At 39.9% G+C, this 19,487-nt stretch overlaps 1 protein-coding gene and 1 long non-coding RNA gene across 2 annotated transcripts in view; one reads left to right on the top strand and one right to left on the bottom strand.

Moving 5' to 3' along the window:
* PLEKHG7 (pleckstrin homology and RhoGEF domain containing G7) overlaps positions 1 to 19,487 on the bottom strand; it is a 33,402-nt gene that overhangs the window by 10,518 nt on the left and 3,397 nt on the right. Inside the window, exons 3-11 of the mRNA XM_072923203.1 lie at positions 14,551 to 14,678; positions 12,790 to 12,830; positions 10,844 to 10,939; positions 9,661 to 9,810; positions 7,589 to 7,684; positions 5,259 to 5,354; positions 3,915 to 4,028; positions 2,106 to 2,280; positions 612 to 727 (exon numbers count right to left, since the gene is read on the bottom strand). Of these exons, the coding sequence (XP_072779304.1) occupies positions 612 to 727; positions 2,106 to 2,280; positions 3,915 to 4,028; positions 5,259 to 5,354; positions 7,589 to 7,684; positions 9,661 to 9,810; positions 10,844 to 10,939; positions 12,790 to 12,830; positions 14,551 to 14,678 (1,012 nt within the window). The remainder of the gene's footprint in view (positions 1 to 611; positions 728 to 2,105; positions 2,281 to 3,914; positions 4,029 to 5,258; positions 5,355 to 7,588; positions 7,685 to 9,660; positions 9,811 to 10,843; positions 10,940 to 12,789; positions 12,831 to 14,550; positions 14,679 to 19,487) is intronic.
* LOC115492382 (uncharacterized) overlaps positions 5,218 to 19,487 on the top strand; it is a 156,000-nt gene continuing 141,730 nt past the window's right edge. Inside the window, exon 1 of the long non-coding RNA XR_012053479.1 lies at positions 5,218 to 7,045. This is a non-coding gene — a long non-coding RNA (uncharacterized lncRNA). The remainder of the gene's footprint in view (positions 7,046 to 19,487) is intronic.

The following is a 19,487-nucleotide window of genomic DNA, read 5'->3' as shown; positions in this document are numbered from 1 at the left end:
GAGCATGCCTGTGTTTCTTCAGCAGTGCTATTGCTTAAATGTGTTTATGCTTTTGCAAAGTTAAGCTGGGTTTTACTTTTCCAAATTCAGTTTAATAGTGTTTACAGCCCTGTTTTTATGTGAACAGACATAATCCTTGAGATGAGACCCACTTGATGATGTTACCATAGTGCTGCCTAAAGTCTGTCTGGCTAACGGGGTAGCTATGGCAAAAATGTGCACACCCAGGTACGCTGTGTAATTTTTTGTAATGCAATTTAAGTGTAAATGGGAAGTTCTTTGGCTCAGCTTGAGAAATGAAAGAGGCAAATAATTTCTACTTTATTGAATGCTGGTAATACATCTATCCCATTTCCTTCTGTCCCCTAAAGGCAAATATGGTTGAATCCTCCTGGACTGTATCATTGCCCTCTCTTGGACGCTGAGAGCAACCCATGCTGCCATCCAAGGCAGTGTGTGTGTTCAGCTACTTGCAGCGCTTGGGTCCTGTTGGAGCAGAGCCATCCCCACTGACTAGAATACAGACAACCAGCCAACTTTAGACCACACTATGAAGACAGGAAAATAAATTCTCCTCTAGAGAAAAAAAAAGTCCTTTAAAATCTACTTACCTCTGGGACAAAGAACCTTTTGTCACGATCCCAGACCTGAGGCCAAATTATGACCTCTTGCAGCTGCCTGAACTTCTGAAAGTTGTCCAACCACTTGACTTTCCCTTCCAGATCCCCTGAAATGTGTGAAACACCAGTTACTGCCAGGGCTGGCAAAAGCAGTCCTGTCTCTAGAAGATGCTGAATACTGATTTTCTCCAGTGAAAGCTGAAGTACCTCACATGTGAGACCCCATGATCTTATTGTAAAAACTGTCTAAACTCTACTTAGATCAGCAGGAACAGAATTTCAATTAATGCATTCAAAGATGCTTAAATTCACTGCTAAATGAAAAGATTGTGTTTACTAATCTCTCTGGGGAACAGGAAATCATATAAAACTCAATTAAACTGTAATCTTCAAAATGTCTTCAAAAAAAGTCCTGCCATTCTAAACTGTCTGGTATGGTGAGAGAAAAATAATTTTCATTATGTACAGCCTGATAAAAAGACTGTTGAAATTAATGAGAATTAATTTCTGAGGAAGTGTTGCCAGAAGTGGCTGAGGTAAGGGGTCACTCAAAATGTGAAAAATGGGGACTGTATCTTTGCTGATTCAAGGCCATTATGGGGAAAGCTTTAATGGCTCTGCAACTGAATTTTCAAGCCTTTGGATGGAGTGATATTGCAGATAATGGTTTCAGACACAAACCTCCCCACCAGAAGGGGAGTGCTTAGACTAGAACTATTCCTTGTGTTACTGGTTCATTGATCAAAAAATTAAGGCACATCTTTGTCAATGTCTGTGAGTCAAGAGGGGTCACCCTTCTATCTTTGGTTTGCTTCATCTAGAGGTGTCTAATTTCTGGAAGGACCTATTTATTCTGCCAGTAATACTGTCCAAACATATCCCATGGTCTTTTGGGGCCACACCTAAAATTGCTGTCATTATATATGTTAAACATATAAATATTATATATTTAAAAAATCAGGGAAAAATTAATATCTGGACCAGCCATTTGTTTTTTGTGATAGCCAGAGAAAATCTGTAGCTGAGATAACTTTACATAGTAGGACTCTGGCATTAGTGAAAGGTCAAGGACATAATATTCCCCTTGTGAGTGCAAATTTATCCTATTAAGGATCAGCCCTAAAAAAATCCTCCTTAGACATAAATCCAACTGAAAGACTTCTTTGTTTGAGATCTTTCTTGATATGGTCCAATTTGAGATCTGCTTTTAATTTTTTGCCTGTCACTGCAGATGATTCTAAGAAAATACAAGTGACTCACTGATTTGGGAGTCCTGTGACATTGCTCAGAGAGGCTTTGACAGCACAAGGTGGCCCAAATAATTCCCTACAGAATGAAGGTCAGGATTGTAGGAAGGCACACACATCCTTGTTGCTTTTCTGCAGAGACACTTGACTAATTCACACTTAAAAGGACATGCACAAAAAAGCCACATAGCTTTCTAATTTGTAACTGCATACTTGACTTTTAACCTTTGTTACTTACTTATAGACTTTTCCACCTTCTCTTTAAGTGACTGGATAAAACTTTTCTCTGTTTCGTCAGTGCTCCTCTTCCAGATGTTGTTGAGGAGGAGGGGATACCGCGTCAGTCGATGTAGAGGAGCAACCAGCAGCTCTGGCAGATGCAACCTTTTGCACTGTTCATTTTGTTCACACCACTGATGAAGACAAAGAAAATGTGCCTTAGGCTTCAGCTTCCGCCTGGCTAGGAGGTAGCAAACAGTTTTCTGCATCATTAGCTGACTGTAACAAGACGGGGACTAATGAAAGATGAGTGTCTCACTCAGTGAGAACAAGGGCAGTATAAAGTTTCTTGTCATAGTTTAACCCAGCAAGTATCTAAACCACACAGCCACTCATTCGCTCTTCAATCCCTCCTGTGGGATGGGGAAGAGAAATGGGAAATAAAAAAAAGAAGTTTGTAGTTTGAGATAAAGGCAGTTTAATAGAATAGAAACAGAATGGAAAAAATAATGGAATATACAAAACAAGTGGTGCACAATGCTCACCACCCACTTGTCCATGCCTAGCCAGTCCCAGAGCAGAGGTCCCTCCAGACAGCTTTCCCTCTAGTTCATATACTGAGGATGACACCATATGGTGTGGAATACCCCCTGGGTCAGTTTGGGTCACCTGTTGTGGCTGTGTCCCCTCCCAACTTCTTGTGCCCACCAGACTCCTCACTGGTGGTGGAAAGAGACAGAAGAGTCTTTGCCTTAATGCAAACCTTGTAGCAACAAGCAAACATCAGTGTGATATCAAGATTACTCTTGTCTTAAATGCAAACCACAGCACTACACCAGCTACTATCCCAGCCAAGCCAGGAACAGCTCTCTACAGAGGGAATTGCCCCTCCAGATTCAGTTTCTGCATTGCTGCTTACCATTCCAGATACTGTGGTCATGCTGTCATATCAAGTAGGGCTCTTATTTAGCTGCTGTTTTGGTTTTATCAGGAAGCCCAGAGAAAATTAACCTGAGTTAGGTTTGTAAGGCACCTTATATTTTTGGGTCACTGCTACTTGCCACTGGGGAACATTTTTCCTAGGTGTGGATGTATGAAATCTTCAAGTAATGTGAAACTCTAAGGCCCAAGCTGCAGAGCTTGCTTGCCATAAAAAGATGTCCTTCCAATTTTGGGCTAGCTGTGAGCAAAGCCTACTACTTCAGGTTTCTCTTCCTAAACCTGTAATGTTTAAGATTAATCTTAAGTACAGGACACACTGATTAGCTAGTGATATCAGAAAGAGCAGAGCCTGAGATCCACACCACCACACTGGCTGGTGTCAGCGAAGACAAAATCTGCTGTAGTACTGCAACTTGATAAAGAGTCCACTGATTGCTCTTTCCAGACTTAGAGGGAGGTAAATTCTCCCTTACTGGTAGTGTTTTGATGCCTAAGTAAAACATTTCAAATTTATTTTTGTGGTTTTTTTTTTTCCCTGTAACTATTTCACTTTGTTAAGGTGGAGGTCACCGAGTCAAGAGATTATGCGCAAAACATGTGAAAGAGGCTAGTAGTTTGTATTTTCTGCCTGCAGAAAGGCAGCCCAGCTCTTCTCCCCTTTATCTGTTCTAAATTACAAGCAGGGACTTCCACACATGCAGGTGAACATACATTCAGAAGGGTGACTTCCCATTGCTGATAGGCTCTGCAGTTCAAAAAATCCATGTGAAATGCTGTCTACACAGTTTTGCTTCTAATGAACATCCCTAGTTTGCTGTTAAAATCCTATCATAAGGTAGGAAGACTGAAGACAACCACAATAAGAAGAGCAATAACATCACTTTACCTTCAGGTAGATGCCAAAATCTTCTCTCTGTCTCAGTTTTTCCAAGTAGAAGATGGCAGAGGTATAATTAAGGCAATAAATCTGATGTGTCTGGCAGAGGTCACGCTGGAAAAACTGCAGAAAAGGTTTGGAAATTTTTCAAGAAAGAAAAATATTATGACAGAGAAACAGGGGTTTGGGTTTGTAATGCATATTTTATATGGGATTTCCTTGTACCTAGGAAAATAGGGAAAGAGGGAATTAAAAAAGTAAAGGGCAGTTTAAACAGCAATAGAATTGTAAAGTAGTAAAAATACAACAATGCTTCAGTAATGCATGGGAGTAGAGTTTTAACAGATCTGCAGAGGTGTGACACAGTCTTAGACTTTGTTCTCATTAGAAATAAATGATGTGAAATACATACAGAAGTTGAAGATGAAACTCACTATTTCTGAAACAGCTTTGATGACTTCATGTAGCATGGTCTCTTATAGCTGAGTATGCTCTTAGAAATAACATCATAGCCTCATTTACACTGGAGATGTTAAATGTCATATGTGATAAAATGCAGCTTTGTCTGGGATTTTGTCTGTCTACACAAGTATTATCAATAAGAATGCCTGAAGTCAGAGGTCACAGGGACAAGAAACCAAGCTCTAGCCTGAATTTCTCTGTGAAAAATCTTAACACTGAGGTAGAGTCTTCTAGTCTTTCCCAGAAGTTTTCTAGTGGCCTCTACTGCTAGGGAAGGTTCCGGTCAATCAATTGATTTTCTATCTTCATTAATATTTCCAACTTTATAGGCACTGGGAAGTTGAGCAGGAATTAGAGCTCCTGTACACTGCTATTCAGACAACTGCCTTGTTTACCACACAGACTGACCAAAAGGGTTGCAGGGTAGGCAGGGCATGGCAGTGGTAGGACAGCTGTGGCTGCATCTCTCTCTTGCTTAACAGACACAAGCCAAAGTGTAATTTCAGTGTCAATGAGCTCTTATTGTGTGAAGGAGTGGAAGGAGGCAGTGATGGGGCTGTGGCCTGGTTTCAGGGAAACATCTTTCATAGAGTGGGAAGCTTGCCTCTGCCAGTGGAAAAGTCTCCTCAGAGTCTGGGCTGCTGTTCCTCAGGGAGGGAAAATCTTTGCACACTTGATTCCGCATACTGGGCACCTTTCCATGACTGCTTCAAACATGCCAATGAATATAAATAAAGATACCTTTCTGATAAGAACAACCTAAGGCTGAGACCAAACTGCCTATAACAGATATCATGGACTTGACTGACCTGGTTGCTCTGGAGCACCTGTATGCCATGATAAATGGTCTGCTGCTTGTATTAAAAGCAAGAATACTTTAAATTGTGTTACCGTTCTGAGTATGGAGCTGAAATCCATAGGATAGTCTGACTTGCTGATGTGCTTTTTCACAGTTTCAAAAAATATTTTCAGAAAACTGAGACTTATCTAAGTAAGAGGGAAAAAAATAAAGATAAATTAGCATTAGTGATCCAAAGTTAAGATTCAAGCAGCTTTTTCTTCCATTCCTGGCCTCTCTAAAGGCTCCAAGTGTAATGGGTGCCTATACCTATCTCTACCATTCCCAGAATTGTCTTCAGAATTATGCCCAGAATGCTTTCATTAGTCAGAAGCTAAGACAAATCTATACAAATACCCACTTATGTTGTGATAATGCCTGATGAGAAAAGCTTTGAAACAAGATTAGTTAGTCCATTAAACTTTTCTTAGGGTAGCAGCTGTATTTAACATGGATCGACATTAAAAATGACAATGGGTGAATGGTATCTGCTGGAAAACAATGGTTGTGTATGACAGGGCTGTGGCAATTAAGGAAGCCTTCATGGTCTGTGAGGAAGACACCATATTTCACTCATTTTGAGTTTGTTTCATACTATTGAAGGTAAAGGAAGTATCTGTAAAATACTACAAAACTCACATATTCCACATAAGTTAACTTTACATGTTTATATTGGATTCAAAATCCCTACCTTATCAGTCAGTTGGGGCTGCAAGCCTGCTCCTAAGCCCACTCTTTCATCCTGAACACACAAATTTCCCTATTCACACTATTTTCACACAAATTAATGAGTGGGCTAAGCTGCTGACCAAATGTTAGGCCAGAAGGGCACATCAATCTGCTGTGATACTGCTACAGACTGCTTTGTTTGGTGTATTTATGGGGGCAAGGATGCTTATGGGATGATGCTCATTCTTTAATTTTGACCTTTACAATTTTACATTTTTTTCATGGATTCAGCCTGCTGGCAAGAGGATATGCATACTGCAAAATGTATGAAAAAAGGCACCAAAGGCATTGGGAGCAGCTTCTTTCTTCTACATTTAATCAATATTTAAAGTATGCATAACAGATGATCATGTATTATCCTCATCAATAAGGACAACAAAATCAGAAATTAAAGCTAAACTTTTTTTAAGATAGTTCTCTCAAGACATGACCAAGCTCCAGCCAAGCCCAAAGCTAAGTGAAACACAGCAATATATCCCACTCCCTTCTTTGAACAAGAACAAGGCAATCAACAACCACACATTTGCTGAGCTCTGGTAGTTTCCTACATGTACAGTCTTAATCCAAAATAAGCCAAAGGTGAAACCTGTCAGCTAAAAGTCTTTTTCCTTGTATCTCCAAACCTACTGGTTGGTCATTCAGCAGCTCACCAGGTGTGAGATCCATGACTGAGCAGCAGTGCCTTGCTCATGTGTTTGAGTTCTGGTTAATAGTCCTTACTGTGAAGACCTTTCCCAATTATCTTGTTTTGGCTAAAAAGGGAGAGATTCAGTACTAGGGCAAGGGAATTACAGTAAGGGAAATAAATGAACCCCAGCAGCTGATTTAGGGCATGTGATGTGATTGTGAGTAGTTAATCAATTAAAGCAACTGCAGAGGTGTTTCCAAATTTCACTTTGCAATGAAAGGCGAGTTGTCCTATAAAACGACCCTCAAGCTAAAAAAAAAATAATTATTTTGTTTCCAAAGTAATGTAAAGGCTATTTTTGACTTAGGGATTTTTAACTTTCAGGAGCTGAAATGGGTCTCCCAGCAACTGGCTAAAAGCAGCAAAGAGCTGGAGCACATCACAGCCAAGCCTTGTGGCCTCCCTCCTTCTGGACAGTGCAGAGTGAGTAGTATGTGAACACAGAGTATCCAGTCTGTGGGAGAAATCCTCACACACATGCCAAGGGAAACCTCAGCTGGAGAGAAGGGGTCAGCATTTTGTTTTAACTTGCTCTTTTGGAGTGCCGTAATAGACAGCAAAATCTTTGTGCCCATCTGCTTGCAAAAGGGGACTTGTTATGTAGTTATTTTGCCATGCTTTCTGTTTTGGCGTAGAGATAGGGTAGCTTATCTTCATCTCCTTTAAAAGGTTGCTGCTTATGAGAATTAGTCTCAAACTTGTGTTTACTTCAGAAACCACTACCAAATGAGCTCTCCCCCATGTTTAAAATGCCATGTTTCTTTGGCTGGAGATACAAGAGGATGATTTGCACTGGTGATATTTGACTCTCACTGATATACCACATAGAAAAGAGGAAAAGGTGGATTATTTGAACAAAGTTCCAAATGTGAGCATTGAAACGAAATAAGAACTTTTGGTTTGTTGCATTCATTTACTGGGGTGATTGATTTCTGATCTGAGTAACACTTCACTTTTTCTACTCACCTTATTTAACTCCTCTAAGTTTGCAAAAAGTCTCCACAAATCCACATCCAAGAGAAATTCATTACTCTGGAGATATTTCAGAGTGTTCATAAATACCTTTAAAACCAAAACAAAGCCATGTTAATTACTGTTTGTGCCAATTCAATAAAAATTCCACCCCCCTCCCACCCCACCCCCCCCAATAACATTTTTACTGAAATTCATGAAAGGATTGTTTGATTTAGGGAGGGCAGACAACGGCATTGTGAGAAAAGTTTCCTGATGTGCCTGAAGGTAAAATATTATGTTTTGTGCAGAAGAGGGTATGAGTGATGTCTCTGGGGTTTCTCTGTGGTTACCATGGAGGCAGCTGTGTCCCTGCTGTGCCTTTGGGCAGAAGAGGGGCAAATGAACCCCCTGCAGATCTCTGTGTGAAGGACTCAGTAACATCAGAGTCACAGTTACTGATTTCTATGATCTTTCTAAATGCTTTCCTTCCTACCCCATGCAACTGCTGGTATCTAAATTGTTTAGTGTTACTATGAGGAAAAAATATATTCTTGGATTAAGGTAAGTAGAGGTCCTATGGAGGATTTTAATCTCTTTGGATTGTTTTATTAGCCTGTATTCAGTGAAAACTGTGTGTGTATTTATTGGCTGTTTAAGATTTTATATTTTTTTAATCTAATTGAGTTGTGCTGAATCTGACCTAAATCTGAAAACATCTTAAAACTTATAGGTTACTGAGTAGATTTTTTTTTTTTTGTTTATGTGTATAAGCATCATGAAAAAACCTGTCATCCAGGTGCCAAGACTGAATAATTAGTGAGAGTGTTTGCTTAGCCTTGTGCAATTCTTCAGTTACCATGACCTGGTTGTCCTGAGAGCTTAAAGTGGCTTTATGGTGGGTCTAAAAGCTCCCTGTGGAGATTCATGAAAATCAGTGGAATATTTCTATACTTGGAAGTAAGCATATATCTTTAAAACTGGTTACCCAAATGCAATGGGTTCTTTCTTTAGCAGGCGAGTTTGGGAAACTGGCATGGATTGAATATTTCATCATTCATGGGCCATGCAGAGCTGGCTAAGGCTTGTCTGTGGGTTCCTACATCAGACTCACAAGGAGCCTGCATTCCTGCTGTTATCTTCATTCTTCCTAGTATTCACCACTTTTTAAACTTTTCAGATTTCTAAACAAAGCGTATAGAAAGAAGGATGCTCTGGTCCTGCCTTGAACCAATAGCTGGTCCTGCTATCCTGTTTTCTGTCCCTTCCTGTTCTGTCCCACCAAGGAAGAATTCAGCCCACTCCTCTATTTATTTCCCTTACTTTGCTCTTGTATTGTGCAGGATAACTTTTCAGCAACATAGAAAATGTTTCACAAATCTCTTTTCTTTGACTTAATAAGAAATCAGAAATTGTTTGTGCCGACTAAGAGAAAAATGATTTGTGGAAGCTTCTATCCTTTTGAATGGATACACTAACTTTTGATGTGTGGTGAATATAATTAGTGCAGCTATTCTTGTAACAGTCTGTAATATTCCTGTCTATATTTCAAACTCTTAAAATTCACTGTATTGGAGGTAATACGGAATTTTTGGGAGCAGAGTTATTTTCAGTATACTTGTTTTCGTGTAACATTAAAACTACAGGTCTGCTGAATTCTAAGGTTTTCATGCTCCTGTCAGGATAATCTAACCACAGCTCTGTATGAAGTTAAATGACAAATATAATGTTGCACGCTAGCAATATTAGCAATTGTACAGGAATAACTGTTTGCTGCATGGTTTCAGTACAGTGCTTGTGAGAGAACTGATGGAATATCGGTTGAATATCCTGGAAAGCTCTGCAGTCAGATGGTAGTTGCAGAGCACTAGACTGCATCACTGAAAAGTGATGTTTAGAAGAGATACCATCATAAAGACATAGAAGGGAGCTATAGAAACAGGATGAGCAGGCAAGGTGAAAGGAAACACCAGGTGCTTAAGTCATTCCTCCACAGATCTCTAAGGAGAGGTTTCAGGAGGCTTTGTGTCCATCACAGAAGAACAAATAATGTTTCATTATTTTTGTGAAGTGAAATCTGACGTTACCATCTTGAGAACCAGCAAATGATCCAGAAAGTAAGTGCATTCACTTGTGAAAAGTTCCCACACTGCTGCTTCTTTTTTCATTTCTAACTGGCTGTTGACATCTTTCTGCTTAGTCTGTTGCTCATTTATAAATTCATACCAAGATTTACTCTATTGGTTGAAGACAAGAGAAAAAAATTATTGTATCAGCTGCTTCAGACCTTATGAAAAGAATCTATGTCCTATTTACTTTGTAAATTTTATCTACCAGTATTAGCTATTTTTCTTCTGAAAGCTTAAAAGTGCCTTTAAAATATTTTAAACCCCACCATTCTCCTCTAAAACACTTGCAATATAAACACACTGAATTTGAAAACAACACAATGGGATGGTCTGTGTTTAGGTATGTTGTACCAAAAATTAGTGGGCAGCTTGCAAATGCTATGGAATTTGCTCTTGTGTGGGTGATATGTTCTTATTTTCTAGATCATGATAAAATCAAGGTACCAAAGGACTAGGTCATAGTCACTTGGAAATTGCTTTGTTTAGACCTAAGGTGGCCACTATCACATTAGAGACATGCTCTGAAGTCACATGTCCATATATAAATTAGACACTGACAGGAGCCCTCAGCAACTGTGTGTGGGGAGCTGCAGATAACAGCCTGCTGTGAGAAGCAAAAGGTTTGCTTCAGAGAGGGGATGGTGTTAGGTGGCTAGGGGTCCGCAGCCTTGTTTGTCTGGCAGACAGGCTTTGGTGGCTTTTCTAGAGCCAAACCTTGGTGTTGGCAGTGACCTGCATGTGGCTGCCTCTGAACACAGCAATGGGGGTAGCTGTGTGCCATTTGACATCTCTCTGATGCTGTAGTTTCTTTCCTCTGCTTTTCTAGTACCTGTAGTACACTGTAGGTGTTGTCTTGAGACCTTTTTCTGAAGGTGATACCTCCCAGACCTAGGGCAATCTGAAACCCTGGCAAAATCCAGATGATTTTGAAGGTCCTTGCTAATCTATTCTGACCCCCAGTTTCCCACTTGCCCCTCCATTTGTCATTTTGACAAAAATATACCATATACTTATGCATTCATTTAACAGAAAGGTCTCATATCCAGATTAATGAACAGAGAAATGTTAGCTTATAAAGCACATAGAATTTCTCCTTCCATCCTTAATTATCCTTGATACAGTATACTGAGTATTTTGATACCTTAAAGCAGAAAAATTCATCTGTGCAGTGGTCTGTGATCTTAACAGTAGTAAGACAACTTTCCAGATCAGAGGCTTGCTTCTGTTTGTCTTTACCCTGTTGAATGACAAGAACCCACCCCTGATTCACACAGTGATTTAAAGACTGTTAAGAAGTTTACCCCTCTTGCCCTAATCCTTAAGGAGTCTGCCCTTAAATGAGTGATTTCTCTATATTTCCAGGCTCTTCTACACAGAGACAAGGCAGTGATGGCAGGTTTCTTTGTAGCTGTGGGTGGGCTGTGGAAGTGCCTCAGGTTTGGATGTGTAAGACTATTATTTACATACTACACAAGTCTTTGACAGAGCAAACCATTGGTAACAGGTAATGGGCTAACCTTGGAAGACAGAACAAATGAAATGTTTGCTTCCATTAGCACTATCAGAGATAGGGGACAACAGAATCATAGTTGCAATCCTGTCATAGGTATACAAGTTTATGTGCTTTTTTATTTATTTTTAATTTTTTGAGCTACGTATGGAAAAAGCTCCTTTGGTCATCTGCAGAGTAGTGTCTGGAAAATGAGCTTTCAAAAAGCTAAAAGAACAGCAGGGCATTATGTGAGGGACCATGAAATAAAAACAATTGCTTTTGTTTGGCTTTGTTTATTCAGGCCTTCTAAAAAATTTAAACATTCTTTATGAACTCTAATTCAGTACTGTGGGCACAGACTTATAAGGTGTTTGCTTAAGTTTTATCTGTTCTCTGGAACAGTATATTCCCACTTCATGGATTTATATTATCTGAACTTTAGGCACTGAACTCAGGCCAATTTTGAAATATGTGTTTGATTATAATATTTGAAACTTGGGGTTTAGGTTCAGCTCCTAATTTTGAAAGATAGATTGAAATAGGTCAGAAAAAATAATGCAGTTAATATATATGCACACTGAACCAGTGTACCAGCAAGTGAATTTTCATGAATTAAATTTTTTGGCATTTAATAGTCTTAGAAATAACTTTTGTCTAAATATCAAATGCTTTTTATTGCAGATTTAAAGTGTTTTGCTGAAATTTAAAAATCCTCAGGTTTTGGTCTTGCTCCTTCAAATGTTATGAAACTACTATCAAATGAAGAGGGAGTTCTTGTACATATAAACCTAAATACTTGCATTGGTTCTGCATGCACAAACTATTCTTTGATAAAATGCAAAAAATACTGGGAAGGGACTGTTTTTAATTACATGCTTTGGGAAAAAATGTTATCAAGAAACTTGTAAATAATTTTTGGAATGCTGTAAAGTATACAGAAAGAAAATTCAGATACCTTAGTAAGTGAAAGTTTTCATAAGTGGAAAAGATAACAAATTGTGTTAGACAAAGAAATTCACTGTGCTTTCACTGTTGAGTGTGAGGGCACCCCTGAGGACAGGAAAGGCCTCAGAAAGTGTCCTGGAATGCTGCTTGTGTAGGTAAAGCTTAGATCGCTTCCATGTGAGTGGCAGTTCATCGCATTCTCCAAAGCCCTAAGGCACACAGAAAATGCAGGATATACGATGGTGAAAGCAACAATGCAACTGGTTTGTTCACCTTGTGCTACCTTACCCTCGGGAGATGCATGGGGCCTGCTGCCATCCCTGAATGAGAGCCCCTGCTCTCATTGCCCATCCCACTCTGCCCTCCCAGTGCCAAGGACACCTCTCCTCCCACCACCCACAGGGATGGGGAGCAGTGGCACCGACTGTTTTCATGTGCATCACGTGCAATGGCTGCACTGGAGCCACCCAGTCTTCATTGCAGATTAATGTGCAAGTGGTCCCAGGGAGGCTGGGACACCTCTGAGTTCAGCTCATCTGCTGGCTGCCTTTCTCCAAGGGCAAGAAAGTAAAGGAGCTACTTTTACCAAGGTTAGTTGTGGGAAAAGGCAAGGTCAGTGACAGGAAAAATAAAATTGTAAAAATACTCACAATTCCTCGTTTGGCAAATGGCCACCTTGACTTTTTGGACTCTAATGGGCAAAACAAGTGTCATCAGTAAGGAAACAGATAAAGAAAACTGTTATTTATATATGCAGCTTGATAGACTATACACTGTGTGAGTATGGATTGTGAGACAACAGAGATAGTGCTGAAGGCAGTCTTACCCCTGAGGAGTTGCAGCTGTACTGATTACCAAAGAGTAGGAACAGTCCTGCCCTAAATAGGGCACAGCTGTGTCCAGTAAGGATGGGTTATAAAAGAGTGGCTCAGCTGGTTGAGAAAGAGTTGGAGTCAGTTGGGTCTGCTGCTGTGAGGAGTGAGGGTCAGGTGTGTGTGTTAGGGACAGGAAGAAGTCAACCAGCTTTGTGTAAGGAAGAGAAAAGGAGTCAGTGCTATGAGGAGTTGCCCATGAGAACTCGCAGAGAGAAGGTATCAAAGTCCTACAGTAAGGTAATAAACTAACAGTGACAGTCAGTTCCCATCCACTCAATTGGCGCTAAGCACTGACACCAACAATTGGTGGCCCATATGGGGATGAGTTCTGACAATACTCTACTTGGCTTATACTTAATACTTGACTTCATGCAGTTTGTGCACCAGACTTACAACCCATTAAGCTTGTTGTGTTCCTCCCAGGAAGAATTATGACTGTCTGTGGTGGGATCTTGGACGATGCTGAACAGTCCTACTTGTTGCAGGTAATTGTCATGATCACTGTGTGATTCTTTACCTGGGAAAACCATCATATCTCAAGCCATTTTTTTGAAGATGTTGTTTTAAAGCAAGAATTAGTCTGTGCCTTCTCATTATGATAAGTTTGAATTATGCAGGTTTTTAAATCTCCAGTGAATAAACAATCCTATGAGCCCTAAGCCTCAGATCTGTCATGGGGCTGGCACAGTGCGGCAGACTGTAGTTTGTGGTCCTTGGTGAGGGATGGGGAAAGCTGGGGATCTAGATTTAGGAGTGCACTGGTGACTTGTGAGGAGTGGCTGTGTCCAACAAGAAATCTGAAAAGCTTTTCTTTATGCGGCACCTATCTTCAGGTATGTTGGAATCACACAGTGTTTCTGTATTTTGAAGGTCTTAGCCATTCTGGGAATGGCTGGCTTATTTGTTGTCATGAAAATGCTGGTTGTAACTTTGGCTGACTTGTTTTTTGAGAAACCTTTGATCTCTGGCCACCAGGATCTCGATACTATATTCGCTCTATACTATATTCAATTGCACTATATTATATTCTACAATAGATATTTGTGGAAATTGCTTGCAGGTCTGTATTTCAGTTTTTTAATGTCTTGTGAGAAATCTCTAGCCATGAGTTGGGTTTGCTACCCTTGTGATCAGAGCACTACTGCAAAGGGCAGCATGGGCAGTTTTTCTCTCTGCTTGAAGCTGTGGAGGTAGGAAATTGTACCTCAGCTGCTTCCAGATGGAGGTCCTGGCGTGGGCTCTGGTTGCTTCTAGCCTGTGGAGGAGCAATGTGATTTGTGTCCTACCCTCTCATCTACTTGCATTTTGCATTCAACAGAAAAATGCAGGGGGAAAAGAGAAAACAGGAAAAAAAAAAAAAAAGAAAATAGGAATTTTCAAATTGGCAATGGAGTCAGTTTGGTGTGGTGTAAACAGTTCCTCCACAGAGACTGCACCACCTCGTGTTCTCATTGTATACATCCTCCCTCCCATCCCACGTGTTCCAGTCCCAGCTTTTCCTGGGCTCAGAGGAGCAAACCCCACCCTGTTTCTGACCTGCACTGAGCAGGAAGGATGAGTAGGGCAGGTAGTCCATGGCACTGTCTGACACCAGGAGGTCTCCAGGGAACACCTCGAGTCCAGGCAGACTCACTACCAGGGAGCTTCGCCTGCGCTCGGCTGATCTGCGAGACCAACAACAACACACGTCATCTCTGTCTTCTTGAGGCTGCAGGGGGAACTTGCTGATACAGGAGGGAATCGGCTAAAAAACCAAATCACAAGGGCTATGACATAATACGTTAAAAGAACAACAAGCAGAGAAGTTCAGTGATTGACAGCAAATACCCAGTTGTCTTTCAAACTCCACATTGTTTTTGAGATCCAAGGGTGTTATGGTCGTGGCTTACCTCAGATAATAAGTGATTAGAGCATTTAAATATTGAAAATTCCTGGTTTCTTCTGATAGACAAAAAGTGAGTGGGGATTTTAGAATCTATGTTTTGGCAGTGGAGTTTAATGGAGCAATTAAGTACTGTTTTTAGCTGACATGTGTCAGCTAGTTTTAGCCTTCCTATAGCTCAGGTGTTTTCAAGAAAAGACAACACACTACTGAAGCAGTTAAAATGTTGGGTTTAAAAAAAAAAAAATTATTTAACCTTTTTGCTAGTTTGTACTATTGTCTTTCTAAGCATTTTTGGCATTTTTTTCTGCTATTTAAAATATTTTGAATGTAATATGACTCAGTGGCCCTACTGATTGAAAAATGTCCCTTTCCAACTATTGTTGTTCCTAATGGAGAACATTGTCCAGGATTTAGATCCATGAAGAAAAGTGACACTGGCATTCTGTATCTAGCAGAGTGTTTGTGCCAGAGCCTGCTTGCATTTACATACAGAAACTGTTGATGCATGTTAAAAACCTTTTTGTATTTTGCCAATAACTCACACTGATACCTAATGAATTGTATTAGTATATGCTGCAGACAGGCTGCTTCTGCACCTGCTGTTGTGTCGCCTGCAGTACATGAATACTGCATTAGTGCTCAAAGGGTCAGTAATTCAGTAGCTGAGGGAGGAGGCACAAAGTACATGTACATTTATAAAAATTTTATTTTTCAGTCACCACTTATTGTGCATGATATTTTTGGTCAGTTAAGCATGATTCTTACGGAGCTCTTTCTTTGTCTAGGCAGTTATCTTACTGTGAATATCTAGCCATTTGCCACATTTGGTGTGAAACCTGGCAGGTGTATTTTTTCCTCTAAGTGCATAAATAGTTACTTGACAGCTTATCAACTGACAGATGAGCTCTGAGGTGGAGAACTGGGATTTGATATGTATAGTAAGACATGGAGATTGTGCCTTTTTAATGACCTGACAGGTATGCTGCTTGCAATTGCCTTAGCTAAACAATTGAATGGTCTAGATGAAGGCTGCTCCTAGCAAGAGAGATCTGTAGGCTATATCAAGAGGGCCAGGTCTGGGACTTTAACACTTGGGCCATGGACATAGCAGGGCTTTAAAACTACATCTTTAGGAGGTTACACTGTGCAGTGCAGGCATTCTTTGCAAGTTTTTCTGCTCGTCCTACTGAATGGAGAACATAGGATTTATTTATTTGGTTTTAGGACTTAAAATGAAACTCTGTGGTTTCTTATGAAATTGAACCCTCAGTATGTGGTTTGAGAGCTTTAACGGATGGAGGGTCTATTTCTTGGCTTTCTGCAAGGGAGAGGAGTATTCCTCTCAGGAGTGCCTTCCTAAGATGTGCACTGAGTGATACCCAGTGCAAATTTTCATTGTTGGTAATGATTGTATTAAGATGCCACTGAAACCATGGTGCAATCTTTTAGGCAGCTGGCTATTTTACAGGTCAGGTGTGCCATTACAGTATAAAGATAATCCTCAAAGGTGTTTTTACTGTACTAGGAAATTCAGGAGATATATTTCAGGTTGGCTTTACAGTAAAATTTTGCCAGTATATTATTGGTTTTTAAAGCAACCAGCCTAGTAGTATTTTCACAACATATTTGAAGCTGCAGGCTAGTGGGTTATGAAGACTAATAATGGAAGCACAGAGTCACTGTAACTGAGTTAAATGACATTATTTACCAGATCAAAAAGGCATTGAACTTCAGGCATACATATGGCTAAACAAGCTCTTCACATAGGTGCACAAGCCTGTGAAATGTGGGGCCATGACAAGATCACCTGGGTGCCTGTATACAATATACCTTTGCAATCTGATGAGCATGGGCTGGTTAATGGCTTACAAGTCTAAATTATATACTCATGCTTCAGAGATGGAAGCATAGGTATCTGTGTTTTCCTGGGCTGATGCCTGTAGATGTATTAGATACATCAGATGCTTCTGTTGGTTTTTTTTTTTTTTCTGGAGAAATTAAATTACTGAAGTTCTATGTAGTAAAATTTACTAGGTTTTAGGTCTGCAATATCTTAGCATCTTCTCACGCCTTCAGAATCTGTAGCTTTGCCTTTTTCTTTATTTTTTGTTTGTTTCACTTACTGGGGGCAGAGGACTGCAATGATGGAATGAAAGAAATTCTTGTACTTTAGGGACAAACTTGGGCATCTGAGGAGATATAATCTGTAATAATTTGTTCTTCAAATCCACTTGTTTTTTGAAACATGCTAATGTCATAGATTTACATGGCAAAGTTATGGAAAATTATTAAAGACATTGAAGCAGGTAATGGTCTGACAAAATAAATATCCTGTGTATGTATTTATTTCTAAGGCATAGAAAGTATCTTCATACATCCCTGATCTTAGCCTAACTAGCTATCCCAGGGAGCAGACATCTATATAGATTACCTTACTTAAATAGCAGATATATTACTTAAAGGAATACCCACTAGATGTGAATAAAAGTAACAGAGGCTGTTTCTAAGGTAAATATTATAGGGTGCTCACAGTAGTGAGATAACTGCCAGGCAGTGACACTGTTTCCCAAGCTGCTCAGGGGGGTGTCTCTGTACTCCTTGATTCAAAAAGTTAGCATGGGAAATGACCTATTGTCAAAAGTAAATTATTTCTATGATTCCATAAGGAGTTAGGTTTAGTGTAATTGATGCTCCTCCTCCTGTGAAATGTGCTCCAGGATGACCCTGCTTGAGCAGAGATTGTAACAGCCAAGCCACTGTGGTTCTTCCCAACCTTACCCACTGTGATTCTGTGGCACTGTGACACTTTACAGCTGTGTGAATCACTAAAAGAGGAATGGGAGTACTTCAAGATAGATGAGCCCAGCTCCTTCAAGGCATTGAATATGAACTGTCTTGGCAGTTACTGTGAAGGCTCTTCATTAGCTGATTTGCTATAGGAAATAGTGCAGTGCAGTTTTGCACCCAGTGTCTGATAATGCTGAATGGTGCAAGGAGAAAAGGAGATCAGAGTAAACTTGAGGTATTGTTTTATCAATGTTTTCTTCCATGGCAGTATTGGTTTGGCATCTCACCTTCTCTCCACCACATATACCTCTATCTGTGTTGCCTCTCTTGCCTTTTTTATTTATTTTGGATGTTTATTTATAAACAGCATCAGTTCAGCAAGTTACTATGCTGACAGGGATGTGCTGGCATTCTTGACTGAGGACTGTGTGGGAGAAGGCTTTAAATGAGTGCATTATGAAGGCTTTAGAATGAGTATGAGTGCATTAAAGATGTTTTTTGAAAGTACAGCTTGGGGAGAAGGGAGATGTTCCTTAAAACTGAAGGTCAGAGGTATGATTTTACCTAGGACAGTATGTAAGTCAGTCCTGGAGAAGAGTCGCCAACTGTCCTAATGTGCTTCTAGATGGAGAGAATAATCTGACATGTGAACAGTTTTTGCTGGCTGTGATAAGAAGGGATTAGCTATTAAGGAGTTAGGCTAATGATCTTAAAGGAGGAGCTGAATAAAGGCTTAACCCAGACCTTGGACCAAATTAGATTTGACAAAAAAATGTTTAAAGCAGAAATTGGTGCATTTTAAAATATATTTTGCACATTCTAACATTTATCTAGATAGAATGCATAACACATAATGCCAACCACCTTTTGACAAGCTTTCTGGCTGGTGCCTATGGAAAAAATCTTGGATTGTTTCCTTGGCTTGTGGTTTCTGATTTTAAAACGTGTCTGGCTAGAAGTCCAAAGCCAATACCCTAGCTGGCATATAGTTACTTCCCTCCTGAAGCCACTACAGGCAAGCAGGACCAAGAGAAAGTGTGTACACTAAATATTCAGTGTTCTGTTAAACCATCTGTGTTCAGTCTCTTCAGTTTCTCCCCTGAAGTTTGTTACATATCACACAAATCTTCATGCTGACTGTGAGATATGTTTATTTATTCCTGTTTTGAGTTGCATCAGACTAGATGTTTCCCACGAAAGGTATGGATCACTTGTTTTTGCATCCAGATGAAAAGATCTTTCCCTCCCCTTCTCTCTCCATCTCCATTGTAAATTCAAAATGCTAAAGGGTGGGTTAGAAATTGCAGCAGTTCAGAATATCCAGGTGGCCTCTTCTTCAGTGAATATGTAATTTCATATTCACATGCACACATCTCTTGACTCTCCTCTAGGGAACTGCATTGTGTAAGGAATCCTAGACTATATCAGTCTGTTCCAAACCACCCAGTCCCAAACATCCTTGAGGGAACCATGCAGTAAAGTGAGCAATACTCCATCAATGAGAGAGAGGTTGTTATTAATGGAGGTACTATCTCCTGCTTCCTTGTTTTGTGGGGAGAAAAGAAAACTTTCCATCCCTTCTGTAAACATTTGAATATCTTAAAGAAACAGATCTTAATCAAAATAATTTTAATAGCATTTTTACTTTCTGAAAATTGTTTCGAAGACCTTGACACAATTCACTGCATAGGTATATGGTATGCAACGCTCTTATCTTAGTCTGCACTAACTTATAAAATCCATGTAGTCTATGTATTCTTCTTAGTTGGTAGGATTTATAATTCCCCTCTCCATTAGCAGT

This window comes from Taeniopygia guttata, chromosome 1A (genome assembly GCF_048771995.1).
Source record: "Taeniopygia guttata chromosome 1A, bTaeGut7.mat, whole genome shotgun sequence".
NCBI classification, from domain to species: Eukaryota; Metazoa; Chordata; class Aves; order Passeriformes; family Estrildidae; genus Taeniopygia; species Taeniopygia guttata.
The sequence above is the reverse complement of the archived record's forward strand: the minus strand, read 5'-3'. Positions and strand labels throughout refer to the sequence as shown.